At 40.7% G+C, this 25693-nt stretch overlaps 2 protein-coding genes and 1 pseudogene across 8 annotated transcripts in view; 2 read left to right on the top strand and 1 right to left on the bottom strand.

The window, feature by feature from the left end:
• The window catches only part of LOC146483286 (furin-like), a 41840-nt gene extending 39313 nt beyond the window's left edge, over positions 1-2527 (bottom strand). For 5 of the 7 annotated variants that reach the window (XR_014863978.1, XM_085106454.1, XM_085106458.1 and 2 more), the window contains exon 1: positions 2316-2527. Coding sequence is in view for 6 of the 7 variants with exons in the window: in XM_085106454.1 (XP_084962580.1) it covers positions 2316-2474 (159 nt within the window). In the remaining variant the exon portion in view is untranslated. The remainder of the gene's footprint in view (positions 1-2315) is intronic. The other 2 variants (XM_085106457.1, XM_085106459.1) reach the window with 1 other exon arrangement.
• A 6640-nt stretch (positions 2528-9167) lies between these two features.
• LOC146483285 (uncharacterized) lies at positions 9168-13216 on the top strand. The gene is made up of 6 exons (XM_085106453.1): positions 9168-9262; positions 9346-9408; positions 9554-9700; positions 10277-10378; positions 10704-10878; positions 12763-13216. The coding sequence occupies exons 1-6, from the start codon at positions 9257-9259 to the stop codon at positions 12999-13001; spliced, it is 732 nt and encodes a 243-aa protein (XP_084962579.1). The 5' UTR covers positions 9168-9256; the 3' UTR covers positions 13002-13216.
• A 12390-nt stretch (positions 13217-25606) lies between these two features.
• LOC146483284 (uncharacterized) overlaps positions 25607-25693 on the top strand; it is a 1862-nt pseudogene continuing 1775 nt past the window's right edge.

Genomic DNA, 25693 nt, shown 5'->3' with positions numbered 1-25693 from the left:
TGTAATAGGCCATTTTACAGGGTTGAGAAAAGATAACATCGGCCTAAGGGAGGTGACCTCACCTCCCTTAGGCCGATGTTATCTTTTCTCAACCATTTTACAGTTGTGTACTAAGTGACCTGGCCTTGCATTGGAAACGAGGCTGGGGGTGACCTTGTTTTGATACAGACCTCACTGCTTTTCATATGTAGATCATGCTGTTCTTATGCTAACTAGGGTGCATTTACATATGAAAAGCAGTGAGGTTTGTATCAAAACAAGGTCACCCCCAGCCTCGCTTCGAACCCAAGGCCAGGTCACAAAGCACACAACTGTAAAATGGCCTATTTAGGCAAAGTTAAAATCGAGGCAAGTGCAGGTCAGCGGTGCCCGCATGGCTGGGGCATGTGGGGGCGGCCACTCCATTTTGCAGGGCCCCTGGGTAATCTTACAGCTCACATGTTTGTGCCAGTTCATTTCACATCTGTTCACTTGCTGGAGCTTGTGCTGTGATCCAAGTTTGTTGCTCCCAGTCCCTCCCACCCTTTGATAAACATGGTTTTGTGGTACATGTGGTAAGTATTTTTTATTTGTATTTTCAGCTGTAACTTTCTGTTATAATTCCACTGATCTTTCAGTGTGATGGTGCCAGGTGGTTGCCACTCACAGGGTTGCCATGATAGTTTTCGCACCTCGCTTGGCTCTCTTCACCTGTAGCGTCATCGGTCTTTCAGGCACCAACCCCCAAGCTCATGTACTGACGATGAGTTTAATCAGCATTAATTTTGCTTTACGACCTTTTTCACTCTCACTGGTTACAAAATGTCAGTTAGGTAGCAACTTCTTGTTTTCCCCTTAATTTTTGAGTTTATAACAAGCAATGAAAATTGTATCTGGCGCATGGTGCATGTAGAAATCAATATGCAATCCTTAAATTCTTATGATTATCAACTTTTATTGAGAATTTGAGCTAATCAGTTGACAAATATCAACACATATTGACAACTGTCGACTCATCCACAAGCTTTTCGAGAATCAATTTTGAATGTGCAATGTTACTGCTAACTGAATTTGTGAGCATCTCCTAACAGCCAAACAATAAAATCGTTTTTGCACCATTTACAAAAGCTGTCAAAAGTTCATTAGATGATATATACATATAAACTTTCCATTGACCTTTACTCCAAATAAGCTGAGATGATTTTCAATACCACCAAAATATATTAACCAAGGTAGGTCCATCTTCCAAGTCTTAATAACTTACAAATTTCTTACACAATAAGTTAGTTTAATTAGAATCACGATAGAAAGAAAAAGTAACCTGATTTCTTGCAGTTAAAAGGTTGTCTGGGAAAAACTTCGGAGAAGAAAAACTTAGGGCCTGACTTCATGAGCTTTAATAGTCAACCAGCCTGGCTCTGTTTCCAAGATCTCGCCTCACCACTATATCCTTTGTGAAAATTTCAATTGTGTTCATTGACAAGCTACCCAACCTTCCGGTTACCAGGACGACTCAAAAATGGACATCATTGTGTACAAATTCCTTGATTTCAATGCTGAGGAGCTTTATATTGTGGGCAATTTATCTATATTTGGTATTGTGGTTGCTTTACAATTGCCAGATGATTTCAAAAAAATTTTCAGAGGAAGAAAGGCGAAAGCGAAGAACAATGCTTGTTTCATCTCCATATTACATACGCAAACTACGCTAAAAAGTTTCCACAAGAACGCAAGACAAAATTCGTCCCGCTATATAATTAATCGGTTCAGCTTGGTTACCGACCCTTTAGGAAAGCCAATTTTCATGAATATTATTGATTTTTGATTACTTTTCCGTTTTCTATTACCCATGTTATAAAAGAATTGGATTATGCTTTTAGTTGTACGTCTATCGACTTACGGATCCGGATGCACGAGAGATCGAACTAGCTCGCAATTTCGGCAAGATTTCCGCAGAGCCCCATACATATACACTTTGCGACTCCAATTCTTTTCATGTTCGTTCTTTGTGTAAGCAGTTTCTCCCATCAGGTTTGTGCGTTATTTCGCAAAAAGCCTAGTGTAATAAGTTTAATTAAGCTTAAGCAAAAAAAGAATCACTCAATTGGAAAAATGCGGAAGTTAAGGGGAAGACAACGAAGCTGATTAAAATAAACCTCCACGAAATTTTTTCCAGCCCGATTTGTTGGCTGTAGGCAACATGCCTTGAGCCAAAAACGTACACAGTAAAATTAGTTCCGAATTTTTACCATAGAAGGTCAAAAGCTGTATGGTTAAATACGCATTCTTGAGAGCATAAGTGTACTTCTTTTAGTTGAGCTTACATATACTCTCACCTTTCCTTGGTTTACAAAGCCATGCTTTCGAGCAAGCCAATCTGCTTCGCCAATATCGCCGTCAATTTGGATTGACCAACGATTAGAGTACTTTACAGCAGCCGAAATGAAAATCCTTGAAGTGAGAACGGTGCAAAATATAACAAAAACAGAGTACATGGTTTTAAAATCCCGTGCCTTGCCACCGAACGACTGTTCACTAAAACGAAAGGTTACAAAGCCCCCTAACTGTCCTCGAGCGAATATTTACTTCCGTTGACATCAGACATGTAGCCTGCGTAGCAGTCGTTTCCGTTTCCTTCAAGCCAAGCGGGGCAAGCGCGAAGGACGCGTGAGGGCCCCGCCTCTCCCCCCCCCCCCTCCTCCCGCTCCTACTTTTTTGCTCCTTTTTGCCCAATGCCCTCGCGCGCTTGCCCCGCTTGGCTTGAAGGAAACGGAAACGACTGTTACGCAGGCTAGTTGACATGATATGGTATCAGCTTTATTACTCAGGCCCCCGGGAGGGAGGGTGGGGGGTGCTTCCATAAATTTCGGATAGGTGTCTGCCGCCATGGTTCTTAAACCCTGACCCTATTTAAGGATGAGACAAACGAATTAAGGCCCAAACCCGAACAATGACAACCTATTCAAGGGAAAAGCAAAAGCTAAGAATTTAATGTCGTGAACGGATTTATTTCGTTCCTGTAACATCGGAAGTTAAGCATCAAACAAAGAATACTACAGTAAGCCTAGTTTTATGATATGCCATCATAACCATGGAACATCTTTCAGATATGTTTGTTCACTGCTGTGACAGTGTTATGCTGGCCTGCGGAGCTGGCGAAATTGCTTCTGCGTGCGTTTTGGCGGCGAAACCGTATTCTCGAAAATAGAGATGACGCGATGACAATTCTCGTTTTTGATTCCTCCGCCGGAAAAATCGTGAGCCTTCATTGGTTATCGGGCGGAGCATTTTTATTACGAAACGCGAAACAAGGCACGTTCAGGAAAATTGGCGGGCCAAGGAATACATCACGCATGACAAATTATGCGAACATACTTGCAATTTTGTCATCAGTTTTTGAATTTGTTCAAGAAGGAAACCGTTTTGTCAACAAACTTTTTGATTTTGTGCCCTAGAGCTCACAGAGTTTTTTTTTTTTGGCTAAATCATGTTTCATATCGTTGATACATCTGAGTAAAAGAATTGGAGCTAATATTGATAAGGTGATATTAGAGTGTTTATGTCAGTGTATGCTTAATATAGGAGATTTTAAAATTGTCAATTGTACAGAAATTTTTATCCATCGTCGACAAATGCTTCCCCAAGAACCACCCATTAAACAAGATCTTCAACAGACACACACTAAAACTCAGCTACACACGCATGCCATATATACATGAAAACCATCATTGTATCACGTAACAAACAGATACTCTCAAATGTAGCAATAACCCAAAACCAAAATCATGACCCGAGCTGTAACTGCAGGGAGAAAGCAGAATGCCCACTTGATTGTACTGAATGTCTCCAAGCGAACGTGGTCTACCATTTTAGCGACGGCAACGACGGTAACAACAACAGAATCATACGAGGGACTGGCATCAAACTTTAAAGAGCGATACCGAAACCACAACACATTTTTCCGGAACGCCAACAGACGAAATGCAACGGAACTATCTAAACATATATGGACCCTGAAGGACGCAAACGAAACATTTCGCATTAAATGGAAAGTACTCAACAAGTGCAAACCCTATAATAACACTAACAAGAAATGTAACCTATGTCTTCACGAAAAGTTTAGTTTAATCTGTAGAAAAGATCTTTGCAGCCTGAACAAACGCAATGATTTACCAAGTTCATGACCCCACAGAAATAGACATGTACTCAAAACCTCTCCGAAAAACGTAAAGTAACCGTTTGTATCATGGCACGTGAATTGTATCACGCCATGCACAGCAAACGCTTGTTTTAAGTCGCCAGTTCGAATGATTTCACAAATCCGTGCCCTGATATAAATATGTACCGCAAACCTCTTGTATAACTTGACGTAACCGCTTGTACCATTGCACGCGAATTCTATCACGGCACGTGGAATTGTATTTTATTGCCTAGCATCCGCTTGTTTTAAATCGCCAGTTTTTGATTACTTTATAAAGCCAGCTTTTGGATCTTTATCGGTTATTCGTTGAAGGTGCCTTATGAGTGTGGTCAACTCCTGACCATACGAAACAAAGTTGTATGTTTCTTTGCTCTTTATTCCCCACTTGGGAGCCTGTCCACAGGCTAACCCAGTAAAATGAAGAAATTCCCCTGCACCGATCAGAGGGGCTAGGTTTTCCCGGGATTTTGCACATGGTAGGGGGATGGTAACATCTAGAATTGAACCATACATTACTTGTGGAAGGCGGAACGGGGGCTCTTATCCTCCGCTGAGGCGATAGCGCTTAATGATCGCTGACCTTCCGTACTAGAGTTCCACCGATGTATGTAATTCATTTTAAAGATACGTAAGTAACAACGTCAAATCTTGAACTCTTGAACCTGCTTTTGCAATCGAGGACGAAAGCAATGTCTATGTAAATAGTAGACAAATCAAACTCCTCATTCTTTCGTTGAACAAATTCAGAGAACATCCGTTTCAGCAATGCAGTCAATAGACAGACAGAACTAACAAAGGAAGGCATTCTTTTGGTAAACAAATATTAGGGACATCCGTTTCAGCAATACAGGAACTCTACTGAGGATTCTCCAAGGCAACTGGCAGACAGGACGAACGAAGCAAATGAACTAGTATGCACCCAACTGAACATCACAACCTACAATTAGAGATCTTATCACCTTACGCCCGACCAAGTATGAGCTTCGACAGGATTATATCCTTTCTCTACCAAAATTAACACGACTAAATATGGTCTCAAATCATGGAGAAATTTTGCCGCAAAGATATGGGACGAGCTAACAAATGATATTAGAATTAAAGTCGGCATTAATGAAGTGAAGAACAAAATCCGATCGCTTAAGTTTTGACTTTTATCGGAATTTTTTTTTTCATCCGATTCTTAGTTCTTAGCTTTTACTGTTTTTACCACGACTTGTTGTTCATTTTTTAGTTTCTAATTTTTAGTACATACTTGGCCGTGGATTACCTGTAAACTAGCTGATTCAGCTAAGCGTAAATCCCACGTTAAATGAAGTATCGGTTATCGTTATCGTCATCGAATATATTAACCAGTTTCCTCATTCTTTTGGTAAACAAATTACAACATCTGTTTCAGCAATGCAGGAACTTCCTTCGGCCATCAACTGAGGATTCTCTTAGACAATTGACAGACAGAACGACCAAAGGAATTGAAATATGTACCCAACTGAACACATTAATCAGTTTCCTCATTCTTTTGGTAAACAAATTAGAACATCCGTTTCAGCAATGCAGGAACTTCCTAGCCTTGGCCATCAACTGAGGATTCTCTTAGACAATTGACAGACTGAACGAACGAGGGAAGTGAAATATGCACCCAACTGAACACAGCTATTAGTCAATTAGTTTTCCTGACGATACATTACGGCACCCAACGTTTCATTTTGGTGGATATCTGTTCGGAAGGAATCTCCTCGGAAATCCGGACTCGATCAATTGTAAAAAAAAATGTAAAAGTTTCTTTGGCAAATAGTCGGCTCAAAATTTCTAAACACTTAATATGTCAGCTAGCATTTTGGTAACGGCAACAACTCAGGTTTTCTCTCAGATCCTTTGAAGCGCTATTTTAGGCTATCTGGAGTGCCTTTGAAGCTCTAAAGGTTTATTTTAGGCAGCGCTATAATATTTTTATCTGTTCGGTCATTCTAAGGGAACTTGAATCTTTTCGAAATTACTAAGGCATTTTTGTCCATTTCCCGAAAACCTTAGGTCTTATTTCCTTTCCAAAAATCTTAGCTGACCTTTTTTCGGCACTCGAAACAACATTTTGATCAATCCGAAAACACTAGGCCTTAATTTTCCCATACCATGAAAGTTCGTGGTGAAAATTCCCTTTAGAAAATTGTAGGGGATTAAGGGCCTTCCGAACAGATAATTTACCGAAACGATCCGTTAAGTGCCCCCGACAACTGCTTGAAATTCGCCGATTAGCTTCTGTTTCGTAAACTTTAATACCTCCAACTTAAATTTTTAGCTAACTATTGCTATAAATAGCGAGCTTGTTAAATCAAATTAACAATTTACGCAAACGGTTGGCGCCTCCTGCCCTGCGTAGCGTGACCGATTGAGAGACCACTACTCGCAGGATCTGTTTTAAATGATAAGGTATCGCATGTTTGACAGCTCCACTGATTTCAAACCGTTGCAACCTTAATTGAAAGTATTTGGCTCAAGCTGTGCTAAGTTGCAAACTAAAAACATGGACTTGGTGGTTGGAGCATCCGACTGATTATTATGGGTTTGTCGTTCTTGGCTTGGGGACTCAAACATTCCGGCAACGCACAGAAACCGAATCTCATCCACGCTAACCCAAAGTGTGTTTAGTGAAACCCGCAACGGCGTAAGGAGCCCGGTTGCCTGCGAACGCAGACTTTTTTGCGGCTGTCGCTTCTCTTTGCCGCTCTCTTCTTCTTCTACGGCGAGGAGAAGCGGCAGCTCGGCGGAAATATTAGCCGAAGTTGTTGTTGTTCTTGTCTAAAATTCCCTTTATTTGGTCATTTCACTTTTCGCTCCCTCTTGAATGAAGTAAAAACCTTCCTACGACTAGAGGATTTGTCGACAGCAATAATGTGCATGAAAATTTTTTTTTTTTCAATTATTCGTTTTGTTCTGTCCGTACTGTTTCATAGAAAGGTACATCAGCTTGAAACGTAAAATGATCGCAATCAGGTCGTGTCCAAACTTCAGTCAAGCGAGTTCACGTCCCTCAAATAAGACAAATACCAGCGGAAAGACAAACAAAAACAAGTCAGTTTTAAAAGATCTCTGATTTGTAAAAAGAAGCGCTCCAAATAGCGGCCTTAATATTTCGTGATTATTGGCCGGTGCGAATATCTGGTGATAAATTCTTTGCTGTTTTTATAAATGAGAAGATAGGTTTGTGTATGTTGATCAGTCCGAGTTGGGCAAAAGTATCACTGAAATGTTCTGATTAGGATAAAGGACTTAAATTGGGTGATTTCGTTCAAATAATCGAAAACTGAGTAAAAAGTAATCGGTTTCTGTTGTAATCAACACAAACGCCGCGGGTTTTTTTTTTTTGTACGTGCTCTCGTAGACTAACCTAGACTGTTCGAGCGCTCTGTTTCATATCAGTTACTAAAGCAAAGAATAATAGAATATTGATAGATTTCCCTTTCGCTCAAAAGGGGCTAAAGGTCAAAATAATGTCAGCTGGGAATCATGACTGAACAAATTAACGCCGCAGCAAAACAAACGTTTCTGAGAATAAAGACAGTTTACTAATCCTGCACGTCATGTCTACGTCATGAGAACGATTGGATGATACGTTAAAAAAACAAGGAATTTATATTAGATAAATGGAAAAAAAATTTGGTCGTCCAACAGACCGCTACTTCTTGATGAAACTGTATTAAGTTTAGGCAGTACTTTTTAGTCTTAAAAAACATCTCTTCAAGGACTAAGACACCAAAACAAAAGGGAAAATTAAAACAAAAGTACTTGGGGATTGGGCACAAAAAATAATGGAAACGCTGTTGCATTTACTGTTCAGTTTTGGCTTTGTAAAACTTTTGAATATTGAGTATGTTCGAGATCACATTTCAGGGAAACAGCCCCTAATTGAAGGAAGCACTTAATTTATATATTGTGGACAATTTGGCCGAAGTTTGCTTAAGTAACAAGCAGAATGTACCACGTGTTGCTTCAAAATATGAAATATTAACAGCATAAGGGTATCACAAGGAAGGATAACCCTCAGGTTCGTTAACTCGTCCTGGAAGTCCACCTGTAGACGTGGTTTCAGAAAATTTAATCTTCGAAAAAGGTCAAACTCTTTGGATCAATGACATGATTAAGAACACATTAGCAGTGTTTGCTCTGATATCAGTTGCTCAGGAAAGATTGGGGCACCCAACGGATTGTTTCAGTAAATTATCTGTTCGGAAGGCCCTTAATCCCCTACAATTTTCTAAAGCGAAATTTTCACCACGAACTGTCGTGATACGGGAAAATTAAGGCCTAGTGTTTTCGGATTGATAAAAATGTTGTTTCGGGTACCGAAGAAAGGTCAGCTAAGAATTTCGGAAAGGAAATAAGACCTAAGGTTTTCGGGAAATGGACAAAAATGCCTTAGTAATTTCGAAAAGATTCAAGTTCCCCTAGAATGACCGAACAGATAAAAATATTATAGCGCTGCCTAAAATAAACCTATACTGAGAGCTTTTAAAGGCACTCCAGATAGCCTAAAATAGCGCTTCAAAGGATTTGCGAGAAAACTTTCGTTGGGTGCCCCAGGAAAAACACCGGCGATCATCAGATTGTTTCGCCGTATGATAAAGTTCTGATTTCTCGAAGTTCAGAAAGGCTAACCGCGCGATCGAGAAATAAAAAAAGAAAGATTCAGATGTGGATTAGGGCAGCCAGCCAGCAATTTTTTTTGGCAAATAGTTGTTTTCTCTTAATTTTGAACCCACCTTGACCTACCTTCAGCAAAACAGGATGAAAAAATATTGGAAGGAACAAGTACTTGTTCTGTTTGACGCAATCTAAATACCAGTGGTACTTCCTTCAGCAATACAGGAAAGGAAAATTGTCATCGCAACTCAAGATATAGAAATAAGAAAATAATTGAAGCATTCACCTCATCATGACCAGTATCGTCTTACAGGGCAAAAATCCTATAAATTGCAACGATCACCGCTTGAAATCTCAGGATCTGTTTTAGAGTGGTAACAAGTCCATCTGCTCAGCCGGTGTTTTTGGTTTATAGTGTGAATACCAGAGAAAGATTTTGTCATGAAGGTAAATTTTTCTAACGCTTGTTAGGTCTAAACCAAGTTTTATTATTCATTTTAGTCATTTTTTCATTTCTGTCCTATACACAGGTCAGCGCAGCTGCATTTATCAGCTTGGCGTTTTTATGTCTTCAACCATTTGCACTTGGAAAGGTTAGTTTAGCTTGTTGGAAAACTCAGAAACAAACATGGCCCTTACTATAACTGTACGTACAAGCCACCATTGAGTTGGGCCAACTGAATTATCATCATGCAGGTCCTTAATTTAAATTCAGTCTGTCTCCATTAAACTGTCCAGGTTGATCGATACAAAATGGGACTGGTAGAGAAGGGGACACCATTTTCAGAGCAAATCGATGTCGATGAAGGGCAAGATGCAGAGGTTTTCCGGGTTCCGCGTCATAACGACTTTGAGGGCGCGGACTTCTATCACGATTTTAAAATGGTAAGTGTCAAGTTAACACTGAACCTAAATAACAGTGAGCAACGAAACTGACACGTCCCTGGAATTAATTAGCGATTACTCATTAGCAGAATCCAGGTGTTGAAGCCTGCGTAAAATTATGACTTTTTATTAGTCATTTATCAACTGATTTTATCAGTTCTTATAATGATACCATGAGATGACAGAACTGGATGACAATTACCTAAAGTTGTCCGTGACTGCGTGTTCGCGTGCACGTGAAATATAAGAATAAAAGATTTTTGCAATTGTTGCCTTTTGAGATAGTTTGTGGGACACAACTGATTGAAGTTTGGAAGACATGTTTCGGATACTTCAGTACCCATCGTCAATTCAAGGATGTTTACAATTTAACAGACTAATACCTATTCTGCTGCTACGTAAATTCGGTAATGTTACCCTGAGTCTAGTAACCCCACACCATAAGGCGGTTTAGCTCTGTCTGTATCTTGCTCTATATTCGTGTATTTAAAATGAAAAGATGTAGAATCTTGGTTGTAAAATGCAACAAAAAAGATCTATTTTTTAATACTTTACATTTCCTTTCTACCCCTACAGCGTCTGACTGCTACAAGGATTCCATCTCGAAAGGTCTGCTACATTTCCGAATTGGATCCGTCTTTGTCAGCTCCTACAAAACTAAAGGCGGATCTTAATCGGGTAAATACTTTGATCCGATTAATAGCAAATATTTAACTACGTAAGCGTTTAAGAAAGAAAGTATGACAAGCTGAGGTTATGTGGTTTTGACCATACGTCCAGCTCAGGTAGTGATTGGCAGTGACTTCCTGCAGATTCACTCTTCACAAAAACATACAAAGATCATATAATCTTTCAGACGACTAGCCGGCTGTAGCTTGACCCTTGAACACAAAACATGCTATCTTTATAAATTAATAAGCTGTACTTACAACATTTGAATGCTGCTATATTTTATTTGCCATTGGCTTTACTAATTTTGCTTTATTTGTTTTGCACTTCTCAGGTTTCTTCCCAGCCTGGCCAGCTCCCTGTAACAACAAGGTCCCATCTTGTGGCTGTCACTGGACCTGCAAACAGAATTCTTCTCACTAAGGAGATTTTGGACTTCTGTGGTGCCTTGCCGATTTACAATATTGAACTAATCAGAGGCGACCCAAGCGATGGGAACGGAACTACAAGTAAGATGGAAAGTTTGAAGTTTTGTTTTAGTGGCATCAGACCCTTATGTAGCATGAGCTTAATTTAATGTTTGCAATCTTGCAACTGTGCATTTACTGGCGTTTAATTTTTCCGACTTTGTGATTGTTCACACAAGTCACAAGAATAAGTTTGCTTCTTCAAAATATACTCCGCCACTGAAATTTCAAGTGTGTGAAAGCTCGTTTGAATATATGTACAACATCTCTTGATATCATCAAAGGAAACATTGTAGCCACAACACAGCTCGTTCAATTTCCGTGAGCTAACAGCTCCTCCTCAAATGTAACTGTTACTTGACTCTTTATTATAAGAAGATGTACCGTGTTATTCAGTGATAGCGGGAGTAGAACATCAAAATTGTTTGGCAGAAAATTGTATGGCAAAAATTTCTTCACTAATAATTTATTGTTTTCACGCTTGTATCTCAAAATCTTCTGTTTGTAGTCGAAGCATGACGACCTATACCAACGACAAGGGAATCATTCATGACAATCACATTTCTGAGAAAACTGGCGTTGTAAATCAGTACTCCTGATTGTAGGTGTGTGGTTCGAAGAACTTCAATGCGTTTTACAAGAATAAAATCAAAAGTCGTAAATTGCAGGTCATTGTTCTTTTTGCAGTGTTGACAATAACTTACAAAAATGAAATTACCATAATAAAATTAATAGCTTTGATCGAAATTCAAACTTGCTTAAACTAGGAGGGTCTTAAAAATCATAGAAATCGCCAATTTTGTGTCTCTAACGCTCAAACAGCTGCAGCGAGTATGCTATTTAAAATCAGATCATAAAAGAAGAAAAAAAAAAAACACGTTGAAGCAGCCTTCCTAACGAACAAATAAAACAACAATAAAGATCAAGGTTGATTTCATGTTTATTAGGGAAATACTTTGATTCCCGCAGTATTTTGAAAGGCACGGCATTTCTTATTCAGCGTATTACAGGATTGACCCTTAAGGTAAAAACAGGGGGATTTAACGGGTTCGAGGGGAATAAGTTGCACGTCAGCACATTACAGTTGTGGGAAAGAAAATTTCCTTATAAGACCATGACGCTACTGTCATGCAACTTTAATAATTTCTTTAGTATTCGTTAAATATAATCGTGACAGTGCAGTGTAAATAAACCTAGAGGGCATACCTCATCAAAAGAGGTCAAACTCTTGAATCCTATAGGTATAAATAGGAGAGATAAGACATGAACTATTTTCCCAGCGCCCTTCATCCTTCACACGATGTTGTGGTACATGTTCGAATTTCTTATTCCAACGTTTTTGTTATTGTTTCTGTTTTTACTTTCGTTGTCAAGGTTATCACATTAGCTATTTTACACGTACCTATTAGAAAATTGCTTTTTCAAGTTTCAAATAGTACACTACTTGTTTCTGTTACCGGTTTTAGTTTATTTGCGCAGGCCTTTGTTATTATGATATCAGAATTCGGTATCTCCTCTGAATGTTTTACTAAAAATGTGAAGTAGTTTGTCTCAAGGTCATATTCAGTATTACGGCCTTAAGAAGAAAGGCCTTTCAAAATATTGCAATCAATAATCGCGTTTTGCAAATTTAAAACTTACTTGTCTAAAGCATCGGACAAAAAGCAATCCCTGGACACTTCTATTTTGAGTTGCATTGCACAGCAACATTTCACCTAACAAGGCTGCAGCTTCTATTTCGAAAATGTTGCTGCAAATGTTTCGTAAAACAGATTTTTGGATGGACACACTTTGAATTTGAGTCAAGCGAAGGGCGACGCTAAGTGTTGTGTTGGAATGTTGTACCACTCAGGCCAGACGATAAGGTCCGTTAATTAAATTCTTGTATTAGACAAGATCCTGAGTATTTTTTCTTATTGTCTACAGAATTTCAAGTGACGCGTCAAAAGCGCTACATCGTGAAAAATTTTGTCTCGTGTGGGAGTTTCTCTGCCGTTGTTCAATGCCCTGCCGCAAAGTGGAACCTGGTGTGCAAAATGAAGAGTGGCTCATGCTACTACTACGTCACTTGCGAAAATCAACAGCCAAGGAAAGCTTCGTGGAAATGTACAAACGTGCACATTACAAATAGCTTTCCTTCCTGCTGCGATTATACCTGTCCTTAAATTAGTTTCAAAAAGGAGAAGCAGCAAGTGCTGCTCATAGCAAGAAACTAAGGGAAAGATTTGTGCTTTTATATTTTGTAGGTCTTCTCCTTAAGTTTGGCATTTATATTGTCAAGTTGTTTCAGATGTGTATTTGTTTCGCTGTAGTTTAAGGCAAGAACTTTAATTAAACTTTTGTAAACGAGTTTTAATTGCAATAAAATTGACAAAAATTACCCCACTTGCGTAATGAACTCAATGAGCTGCTGTAACTTTAGCTATTTTTTTACGAGATTTAACTCTTTTTGTTTTGCCATCCCCTTGCCTTGTTGGCCAGGAGTATTGCTTTGATTGAGCTATGTTTACTGGGATAGAAAATAGTGCTACAACCAATGCAGTGGATGAATTTGGACCACTTACGTGGGTGTCTATTTAAAACACTCCAAAAATACAATGCATTATCCCAGCAAAGCTGAAGGCACACCCGCCACCTAAGGCCAACGCAAAACAAACGGCAAACAGAACAAAAAGTATTAAATTGCTATCCTCATCTCATTTTTGGCAGAAAGTTGCAAATTATACAAATCTGACCTAACAATCCCCACTGCTCGAGCTCTTAACTGAAGGCTTCCCTCAAGGGTAGTTTGAAAAAAAAAAAATAATAATAAAAAAAAACACCAGAGCTAAGCAACCGCGTACATTTTGCGGTTACCATTGCGGTAAGAACTCAGACCAGAAAAGAACCTGCGAGAAGACCCCTGTAGGAAAAAACAATTCAGGAAATCTTGATACGAACCAAGGCTCCGCTTGCTCTAAGCCTGTTCTATCATGCTCCTCGGACATCTTCGGAGAACCAGACGCAGATAATTGGGACGAGGAGAAGCCGAAAAGGGCGGGAAAAAAATCGGATACTTCCTGCAGTTTGACGTAAGAGTTTTCTGCCGTCAAACGCCAACATTACACTCCCACAGTTATGGGTGAACCCAGAAAACATCCGTACTTCGTTATCTTGGATGTCCGAGTTCGGAGGGTCCAAACGCATGGGGAGGTGTTTAAGCTAGGAAAACCAGAAGCGTGGGGGCATTTTTCAGTTCTGGATTTCCAGACGGGGAAGAACTCATCGTTCCACAGTCTACTGCGCAAAACAAACATTTATATACGAGAACATTTTGGGCTAAACAGGGCAAAGTAATCTACAAGGTGATTCAAACATGGCAACAGGGACAATGATTTGGTTCGGACAAAACAATCGTCAAAACAAGTGTGAAATTGTTCTAAGCAGGCTAAGTTGCCGGCACTGATTGTCCATGCGAAGGCAAAGACTTTGGTAGCGGAGCCTTAACCCACCTCCTCTTCCTAATTGCCCTCAAAACTTTGCGCCAATCCCCCCTTCCCGTCCCTTCCCCTACACACAATCGACCAGGGAAATATAACGGTTTTTAGAAATTAACTCTTAATGAAACTTTGACTTGAACAAACATCGATCTGTATCAATGCATAGTAGAAAATATCGCAAACATTCAAATGTACTCAAATATATAATCATGTCTCAGGCTAAATAAAACGTAGTTCACCGATGTAAGGAAAACTGAAATTGATCTTTGCATGTTGTTCATGCTGGGATTGAATGATGTATCTCATTTTAAAAACAATCCGTTCCATTCAAAGTTTCACAACTGCATGCAGTTGTTTGCGTTTTGTACAAAAACTATTTTGAAACGAAAAGAAAACGAAGATTTAAGAAATAAAATAAGCCCTGGGAAAAGGAGTTAAAATACAGTGGAACTTCGATTTAACGAACCTTTATATAAAAAAGTAGTCGGTATCATGGACGATATTCTTCAGCCCGGCCAAAGTTACAGTTAAATGTATGGAACAGAGCCACGATTTACGGAAATCCTCGTTATAACGAGCACAATCCAGAAGCATTCAAAACGTAAAATGTACCCTGATATAACGAATAAATGTCAACACGTGACAAAAGATGAATGCGAAACAAACCAACCAAAGGCAATCGATTCCATCATCATTCCATACTGGACATTGTAACACATTTCAAGCCGACTGAAACCAGTACACGCATTTTCCCTCTAGCCACACACCACTGGAACATAATAACAGACAGTGCTGAACAGCGGAAACGGGCGGTGGCCGCTTATTAGATTTGAGACCAAAAGGGGTCTAAATTTTGAGCTCATAAGCATAGGGTAACTCCAGAGATTAACTCCATGCGCCAATGCACATCCAAACCCATTTATTAACTTTCAGCACTGTCTGTTATTATGTTCCGGTGGTGTGTGGCTAGAGGAAAAATGCGTGTACTGATTTCGGTCGGCTTGAAATGCGTTACAATGTCCAGTATGGAATGATGATGGAATCGATTGCCTTTGTGTACCACTGTATCATTTGAGATTTCAGCCGTAAATTTGATTGTTGGATGATATGAGTTTGCTTGCTCGTTAAACCCTTCTATATCATGTAAACCAGTGTCCAAAAGAGAAACTATATCGTCAATGTAACGTTTACAAACTGACGCTTTGGCTAAGAATTTGTTTCAAAGTCGGTCATAGAAATGTTTACAAAAGCAACGGCCATTTTTGTGCCCATAGCAGTACCATGGATTTGGAGGTAGTTCCTTCCATTGAATTAGAAAGAATTTTCTTTAGGTATTAGAATTTATCTCAGATATGGAGTAGCAATCGGAGGGTTGTTTCTTTTAAATTTGTCGTATGTTTTACATACTCAAGCTATTCCCTCCTCATGTGATATATTTGTGTATAGACGTCCATCGATACAAGGGATGTGTGGTTTTTGCAAGCAATGTGAGTTTACAAGCAAGACTGCGGTTTCGAATCTTACGATTCTCGTCAGTTTCTATTTGAAGATTTGTTTTATTGAAAGGTAGAGCTTTGCACTCATTACGTTACGCAGAAAACGTTGCAGTTTGTCCAAAATGGCGAACTCTGATTGGTCCTTGCTAGCCAGTTAGGTCAGTCGGGTCGAGTCTTCTTTGTGAAGAAAGGGCCACAGGAAATGAAAGCTACCAAAGAAAACCAATACCAGAAGGCCTAATAAAACAAACTGTCGAGAAATGGGTCAAAAATAACGTCAATTTCCCGGCCCGGAGATGATCTCGGAAAGGCGATTGCGTGACACTAGCGTAAGTTGAAAATTGAAAATATATCGTGTATTTGACGAAGAGATGGTTTGGTCTCAGTCTGCATTTTATATAGTCTCCTTCGCAGCCGTTATTAGGGTCGTCACGCAACGCTCCTCCCCACTGGAGCGTTGTGTGACGACCCTAATAACGGCTGCGAAGGAGGCTAATTCACACCAAGCTTTGCTAAAACGTGTCCGACAGGCTCACATCTACAAAAACTTAGACAAAAACCATATTCCATACAGTGGTGGCATTCACCCCTTTATGCCACCCTCACCCACCTTCCACCTCTCCCTTCTACAATCAAACTACTCCACAAACATACTGGTTAAAAATACAAATCAGGTTTTAAATTCTTAAACGTTTTGTGCGAATCAACGAGTATTAAAAGTGACTACATTTTTCTTGTATCCCTTTTTACAAGAGGGAGTGGTACCGAAAAACATGGTGACTGTACATTTACCATAATTTTTTTGCGCATGAAAACCCTAAAAACAGAAAGGTTCTAAAAACTTCAAACCTAGCGAACACATTGTTCAGTACAGGGACTAATTTTGCAAAAAAAAAAAAAAAAAAAAAAAATGTCTTTTGATCTTTCGATGTGCCTCTTGGCTGTATTAGATTCGCAAGGCATTGTGGTAAAATGTACAGTCGACTTCTTTTTCAGTACGTTCAGTACTGTCTCCTGATCACAAGGATATGTCAAATCTCTGTTTACAGTCAAGATTGAACTCGCGACCTCATTTCAACAGTGCGGGATGGAAAAAGAGCTAAAACGAGGACCTTTCTTTTCTTAGAACGTCCGTTTCAGCTAAAATCAATTTACACTTCGAACTTGACCGTGTTGACGTACACAAGTGTTGTTAGTGCATCGTTCGCGCAGGGACGAATTTCGCCCAAAAATACCTTTTTACATGCCAATGGGCTGTATTAGATTCGCAAGGTATTGTGGTAAAATGTACAGCCGCCGTCTTCTTCCGATCCGTACGTTGGATTGGCATGGGGTAGACATCAGGATATGGCAGATCTTTGTTTACAGTCAAGATTGAACTAGTGACCTCATTTCAACAGTGCGGATGAAAAAAGGGCTAACACGAGGACCCTTCTTTTCTTAGAACGTCCGTTTCAGCTAAAATCAATTTACACTTCCTTCAGCAATGAAAGAATAGAAGATGAACATCAACATAGAGGGAAGAAATAAGGAAGTCAGGTCAACCGAGCTATCAATCATGGAAGGCTGTAAATTGAAAAACGCACCCTTTCAAATCTCATTATCTGTTTTGAACAGAGGCAGTACGTTCACCCGTGTAGCTGGTATTTCTTGTTTTCAGCCCAAGTGTGGTGATTGAGATTTGCTGTCATGAAGGTAAAATAGTTAAGTACGAAACGAAGACCTAAGACCTCAGACCCAGAAACGAAGACCCCTTCAAAATCGTTTTAAAGTCACTTGAAAAAGGCTCGAACATGATTCTCGACCGAAGCAAAAACAAGGAGCAACAAGATTTGCAGTTATCAACGAATCTGTGCAGGGTCTTTTCCCTCAAAATCGTCTTGAAATTACTCAAAAATAGCTCCAAAAAGTATTCTCTACTAGATCGTCCAAAGTTAGTTGGGCTCACCGCTTCAGTTTGCTGTAACACGTCATCTGCCGTGCAGAAAACAGAATCAGTTCAATAATAATAAGTTTAATGACAATAATATCTATTGCTACATCCAATTAAAATGGGTTTTCACATACCAATTCAAATAACCAATTTTAAAAGCATGTTAAAATGGGGTTGGCAGACCTGCGCAAATCCCACTGTGTGTTCTTGTGTTGATACTAAAGCCTTTATAGGTTTTGCTTTTGATAGCGTTATGTACAAGACGAAGACCCTGGTCAAATTAGTTGATAACCGCAAATCTTGTTGTTAATCTTGTTGTTCCTTGTTTCTCCTTCGGTGGAAAATTATGTTCGAGCCATTTTGAAGTGACTTCAAAATGATTTTGAAAGGGTCTTCGTTTTGTACCCACCGAAATGGTTAGAGCTGCTTTCATTGTTCAGTTTTGCAGTTTGATATTTTCCATTTTCATTTTACAGATCTTTACTATTACAGTAACATTCCTGGCTTTTTCATGCCTCGTCCCATGTTCACTCGGAGAGGTTAGTTTTATCCTTAATAATTATTTCAAGTCCGTTTTCTATTGTCCCATTGCACTCTTCTCAACCCGTTAATTAACTGAAAGGCGATAGAAAAAGATCTCAATCTCTAGCACAGGTCAAAAGTCCATGTTCAGGTTTCGTTCGGATAAATGTACGCAAGCTGCGTATTTATCAATTAATTTAGTGAATATTTAAGTTGAATGTTGACTGAAGAGTTTCAAGAAAAACTGCGCTTGAATTTCAGTACAAATTAATTTGTTTCAATATTCTTTTTTGACAGGTTAACGGTCTCAAAATGGCAATTGTAGAGAAGGGGGCTGATCTTTATTATGATTTTGAAATGGTGAGAGTACCTTATGTGACTTATTTAAGGACGGTGCCTACTAATACTGAAGTATTTTTGTGCGGCTTATGACTATGCGGGAAAAATAGATCTTAGCAAGGCCTCTTGGAATCCAAAAAGAAAATTGGGGGTCACCACGCATTTTTCAGAGATAATTAAGCAATAATATCTCTAAAAAGCGCTAAAATATAAAGCAATGTATGAGATTTTTTCCTAAATTGAAGCTTAATTATCTCTTAAAAATGCATGGTTACCCCTAATTTTCTTTTGAGATACCAAAAGGACTTGGTAAGTTCTGCTTTCTCCGTATAGTTTTAAACCGCGCAAAATTATCCCTGTATTAGGAGGCACCACCCATAGGAAACCCGAGTATCTCAAGATGCGCAGAACGTATGTGCAGTAACAATAGTAGGCACCGTCCTTAATAGGAACTGGACCTGAAGCTGCAAATAATACCTCTTAGGATCTCATATGTCCAGCGAAATTTGTCCCTTTGCTAAAATCTCTTTAATAAAAGCGAACGTTCTTGTTTACAGTGAAAACTACTCACTGGACATTACATGTAAAGTCCATGATGAGGTTTGCAAGGAACCCACTAGCAAAGCTTTGATGCTTAATTGTTTATTTGTTTGCAAGTTAAGCAAGTGGGACCCTGCAGATCTGCCAGTGTTTACACAGCATTATTTCTAATAGGTGCAAGTGTCCTCAGTGTTTATCTCTACCAATTCTGCCAAAATCATTTAGAAATCTTCCACTTGACATTTCACTTCCTGTCTCTACAGCATGTGATTGTTGCCAGAATTCTGTCACAGAAGGTCTGCTACATTTGGAAAATGGACTCATCCTTGTCATCTCAAGAGAAGTTGAAGGTAGATCTTGGACAGATAAGTAGCTGATGATCTATTGATGGAAAATTTAACTTCGGAATAAATGACAGAAGTGCATCGGTCAGACTGCACACTCCAGAGAGTATCATTCCTTAAGAGAAAATATAGTAAACTAGTGCTAGCATAGAAAATTGTGTCCCCAATATTGCAGTTATCCATTTTGGATTGTTTGTCTTTTTTTTCAACTTTGCTTGCCATTGAAATTTTAAAGATATTCACAACTTCTGTAGTCACCCAGTGGGTGTTTCAAAATTCTATTAGTGTGGATTCTCCCTGCCCAGACAAGTTTATCGGTTTGTTTGTCAAACAGACCAAATGGAAGTCATGAATATGTACCAGTCCACAACTACTGATGCATGCAGGTGCTTAAATGATTTGTATTTTTTCCCCAATTTAAGTTGTTTGTACTCCACAGGAAGCTTCCAAAAATCACCAATTTCCTGTAACAACAAAGTCCCATATGGTGTCTATCACTGGAGTTGCGCACAGACTTCTTCTAACTAAGAATGTTTTGGACTTCTGTGGTGCCTTACCGATTTACAACTCTGAACTCATTAACAGCGAACCAGGCAATGAAGACGGAACTGCAGGTAAATAATGAATTTTTGACAATATTAATATTCTTCGACCACCCTGGAGCAATAGAATTCATAACATTGGCTACGAGGCTGATGTGCACAGACAAAAGTCAACTTTTCCAGGGAGGTAAAAAGGTGGTTAACCAGACCAATTGTCCCGCAAATGAGTCAGGGAAATCCTGTGCTTCTTCCATCATCGTTCCCAATAGCTAACTCATTTGTCAAGGTAACCATTGACTTTCCATTGTTTCCCTGAATTGGGTATAGCTGTTAAGAGACACCATTGTCTAGGACTGGTGGAGATAACTGTTTACATTGTTGGCAGGGTGGGGATAACTGTTCACATTGCTCCCTGGGTGGGAAAGACTGTTCACACTGTTGGTTGGGTGGGGATCACTGTTGACACCATTCCCTGTATATAAACAGTTATCCCCACCCAGCCAACAATGTGAATAGTTATCCCCACCCAGCCAACAATGGAAACTGTTATCCCCACCCAGACAACAATGGGAACAGTTATCCCTCCCAGCAAACAATAAGAAAAGTTATTCCCACCCAGCCAATAATGTAACAGTTATCCCCACCCAGCCAACAATATGAACAGTTATCCCCACCAAGCCAACAGTAGGAACAGTTATCCCCACACAGGTGACAGTGGTAACAGTTATCCCCACCAAGCTAACAATGTGAAAAAGTTATCCACACCGAGCCAACAATGCAAACAGTTATCCCCACCCAGCCCCAATGTGAACATTTATCCCTACAAAGCCAACAATGGGAACAGTTATCGCCACCCAGCCAACAATGTGAACAGTTATCCTCACCCAGCCCCAATGTGAACATTTATCCCTACAAAGCCAACAATGGGAACAGTTATCGCCACCCAGCCAACAATGTGAACAGTTATCCCCACCCAGCCCCAATGTGAACATTTATCCCTACAAAGCCAACAATGGGAACAGTTATCGCCACCCAGCCAGCAATGCAAACAGTTATCCCCACCCAGCCCCAATGTGAACATTTATCCCTACAAAGCCAACAATGTGAACAGTTATCGCAACCCAGCCAACAATGCAAACAGTTATCCCCACCCAGCCCCAATGTGAACATTTATCCCTACAAAGCCAACAATGTGAACAGTTATCCCCACCCAGCCAACAATGCAAACAGTTATCCCCACCCAGCCCCAATGTGAACATTTATCCCTACAAAGCCAACAATGTGAACAGTTATCGCAACCCAGCCAACAATGTGATCAGTTATCCCCACCCAGCCCCAATGTGAACATTTATCCCTACAAAGCCAACAATGGGAACAGTTATCGCCACCCAGCCAACAATGTGAACAGTTATCCCCACCCAGCCAACAATGCAAACAGTTATCCCCACCAAGCTGCCGACAATAGAAACAGTTATCCCCACCCAGCCAACAATGTGAACAGTTATCCCTACAAAGCCAACAATGGGAACAGTTATCGCCACCCAGCCAACAATGTGAACATTTATCCCCACCCAGCCACCAATGCAAACAGTTATCCCCACCCAGCTGCCGACAATGGAAACAGTTATCCCCACCCAGCCAACAATGTGACCAGTTATCCCCACCCAGCTGCCGACAATGGAAACAGTTATCCCCACCCAGCCAACAATGTGAACAGTTATCCCCACAAAGCCAACAATGTGAACAGTTATCCCCACCCAGCCAACAATGTGAACAGTTATCCCCAAACAGCCAACAATGCAAACAGTTATCCCCACCCAGCTGCCGAGAATGGAAACAGTTATCCCCATCCAGCTGCCGACAATGGAAACATTTATCCCCACAAAGCCAACAATGTGAACAGTTATCCCCACAAAGCCAACAATGTGAACAGTTATCCCCAAACAGCCAACAATGCAAACAGTTATCCCCACCCAGCTGCCGACAATGGAAACAGTTATCCCCACCCAGCCAACAATGTGAACAGTTATCCCCACCCAGCTGCCGACAATGGAAACAGTTATCCCCACCCAGCCAACAATGTGAACAGTTATCCCCAAACAGCCAACAATGCAAACAGTTATTCCCACCCAGCTGCCGACAATGGAAACAGTTATCCCCACCCAACCAACAATGTGAACAGTTATCCCCACAAAGCCAACAATGTGAACAGTTATCCCCACCCAGCCAACAATGTGAACAGTTATCCCCAAACAGCCAACAATGCAAACAGTTATCCCCACCCAGCTGCCGAGAATGGAAACAGCTATCCCCATCCAGCCAACAATGTGAACAGTTATCCCCACCCAGACCCTATGTGAACATTTATCCCCACAAAGCCAACAATGGGAACAGTTATCGCCACCCAATCAAAAATGGAAACAGTTATCCCCACCTAGTCAACACTGGGAACAGTTATCCCCACCCAGCCGACAATGTAAACAGTTATCCCTACCCAGCTAACAATGGAAACAGTAATCCCCACCCAGCCAACAATGGGAACAATTAGCCCCAACCACCCAACAATAGGAACAGTTATCCCCACCCAGCCGACAATGTAAACAGTTATCCCTACCCAGCCAACAATGGAAACAGTTATCCCCACCCAGCCAACAATGTGAACAGTTATCCCCACCCAGCCCCTATGTGAACATTTATCCCCACAAAGCCAACAGTGGGAACAGTTATCTCCACCCAATCAACAATGGAAACAGTTATCCCCACCTAGTCAACACTGGGAACAGTTATCCCCACCCAGCCAACAATGTAAACATTTATCCCCACCCAGCTAACAATGGAAACAGTTATCCCCACCCAGCCAACAATGGGAACAATTATCCCCAACCACCCAACAATAGGAACAGTTATCCCAACCCAGTCAACAGTGGGAACAGTAATCCCCTCCTAGTCAATGGGAACAGTTATCCCCACCCAGGGAACAATGGGAACAGTTATCCCCACCCAACCAACAGTGGGAACAGTTATCAGCACCTAGTCAATAATGGGAACAGTTATCCCCACCCAGCCAACAGTGAGAACAGTTATCCCCAGCCAACTTGTAATGTGAACACTTATCCCTACCCAGCCAACAGTGGGAACAGTTATCTCCACCCACTCAACGGTGGGAAAAGTTATCCCCACTCAGCCAACAATGGGAACAGTTATCTTTTCTCAGCCAACATTGTGAACAGTTATCCCCACCCAGCCAACAATTCAAACAGTTATCCCCACCCAGCCAACAATAAGAACAGTTATCCCTGCCCAGCCAACTATGGGAACAGTTATCCCTGCCCAGCCAACAATGGGAACAGTTACCCCTACCCAGCCAACAATAAGTTAGAACAGTTAGCCCCGCCCAGCCAACAATAAGAACAGTTACCCCCACCCAGCCAACAATAAGAACAGTTATCCCCGCCCAGCCAACAATGTGAACAGTTATCCCCACCAAGCCAACAATGTGAACAGTTATCCCCACCCAGCCAACAATAAAAAACAGTTACCCCCACCCAGTCAACAATGTGAACAGGTTACCCCCACCCAGACTATCTAGACTATCTACAGACTCACGGAACTGCTATGGGAACCAGAATGGCTCCTTCTTACGCCAATTTGTTTCTCGCCAAATTTGAGACGGACGCATTACTACGTGCTCCATTTCAACCATACATATGGTGGCGCTTCATAGACGACATCTTCATGATATGGACACACTCTCTCGACGACCTCCAAACCTTCACTACTTATCTCAATAACATTCACCCCACTATTAAATTTACATCCAATTATTCTCTCACATCTATACCCTTTCTGGACGTCAGTGTGTCTCTCTATAACGGCACTCTCACTACCGACCTTTACACTAAGCCTACTGACAAACATCAATACTTGTTACAATCTTCATGTCATCCTAGACACACTAAGAGAGCCATTCCATTCAGCTTAGCTCTCAGACTTCGACGTATTTGTTCTTCTGACGAAACTTTTAAACTCCGAACAAACGAACTCAGAACCTATCTCAACAAACGGGGATACAATCTTTCATTCCTCAACCAAGAAATAGGACGTGTTAACGGCATCCCACGTTCCGACGCTATAGCTACGAAAGACACCTCCGACACCAACCAACCTATACGAGTACCCCTTGTCGTCACATACAATCCAGCCCTTCGTTCTGTATCATCCATTATTCACAAACACTTCAACATCCTATCTTCATGTCCCCGCTGCGCAAACGTTTTCAAAGCCACACCTCTTGTTGCCTTCCGACGGACCAACAACCTGAGTGATTTACTTGTTAGCGCCAAACTACGTAATCCCACACAAAACCACCTACCTCATGGATCTTTTCGATGTGGGGACAACTGTTTAACTTGCAACTACATAACAGACGGACGTACCAGCTACACATTTCATTCTACCGGCGAAACTAGACATATTACTCATCATATAGACTGTAACTCTAAAAACGTTATTTACATGGTACACTGCAACCGCTGCCACAAACAATACATAGGAGAAACAAAACGACGACTTAAAGACCGTTTTAACGAACACCGTAGACCAGTCGACAAACAAACAAACAGTTCCAAACCCACCACAGTTTCAGAACATTTTCTTTCTAACGACCACAACGCTTCTGACATGCTACTAATTCCTCTCGAACTCATCAAATCTAATCGTGACAGTGTACGCAAAGCTAGAGAGGCATACCTCATCGACAGAGGTCAAACTATTGAACCCTTAGGTCTTAATAGGAGAGATGAGACATGAACATTTTTCCCGTCTTTCATCTTCCTAAGTTATGTAATTAACTCATTGTTACGTATTTTGTTTTCGTCTACACGTTGTAACGTTAGCTTATACCTATTTACCAGTTGTATTTTCAAATTTCAAATTGTAACATTTTGTTTATGTAACTTTAGCCTTTTTTCAGGTATCTGTTGTAACTGTTTAAATTGTAACGTATCTTGCCACAGGGTCAGTCTCAAACATACCCTGAAGAAGAAAGGCCGTGCCTTTCGAAATATTGGAAAATATACTTCCCTGACCGTGAAATCAGCCTTGCTCTTTTTTTAGATTATTTACCCCCACCCAGCCAACCATGTGAACAGGTTACCCCCACCCAGCCAACCATGTGAACAGTTATTGCCAACCAGCTAACAATAAAAAACAGTTACCCCCACCCAGTCAACAATGGGAACAGTTACCCCCACCCAGCCAACAATGGAAACAGTTCCCCCCACCCAGTCAACAATGGGAACAGTTACCCCCACCCAGCCAACAATGGGAACAGTTACCCCCACCCAGTCAACAATGGGAACAGTTACCCCCACCCAGCCAACAATGTGAACAGGTTACCCCCACCCAGCCAACAATGTGAACAGGTTACTCCCACCCAGCCAACAATAGGGAACTTAAGCACCAGACGTTTTAGGGGTGACGGCGACGTCGCCGTCGTTCCCGCCAAAATCTTAAGCAAAGAGGTGTTTTTGCGACGGCAACCCTTTCCAAAACTGCCTCGAAACCTCTGTGAAAAATGTCTTTTCGTGAAACAAGGGATATGCTGTTATTGGCGTATGATGGTAAAATAATTTCTGACGAAGAATTCTTGATCTTGTGGGAG

Source organism: Pavona decussata, unplaced genomic scaffold, assembly GCF_977016875.1.
Source record: "Pavona decussata unplaced genomic scaffold, jaPavDecu1.1 SCAFFOLD_40, whole genome shotgun sequence".
NCBI lineage: Eukaryota > Metazoa > Cnidaria > Anthozoa > Scleractinia > Agariciidae > Pavona > Pavona decussata.
This window is presented reverse-complemented; position numbering and strand designations above follow the sequence as displayed.

Excerpts from the sequence above, each read along its gene's own strand:
- LOC146483285 (XM_085106453.1), top strand. Across the intron at positions 9,701-10,276 it reads TCTATCACGATTTTAAAATG|CGTCTGACTGCTACAAGGAT; the intron begins GTAAGTGTCAAG and ends CTACCCCTACAG. Across the intron at positions 10,379-10,703 it reads TAAAGGCGGATCTTAATCGG|GTTTCTTCCCAGCCTGGCCA; the intron begins GTAAATACTTTG and ends TGCACTTCTCAG.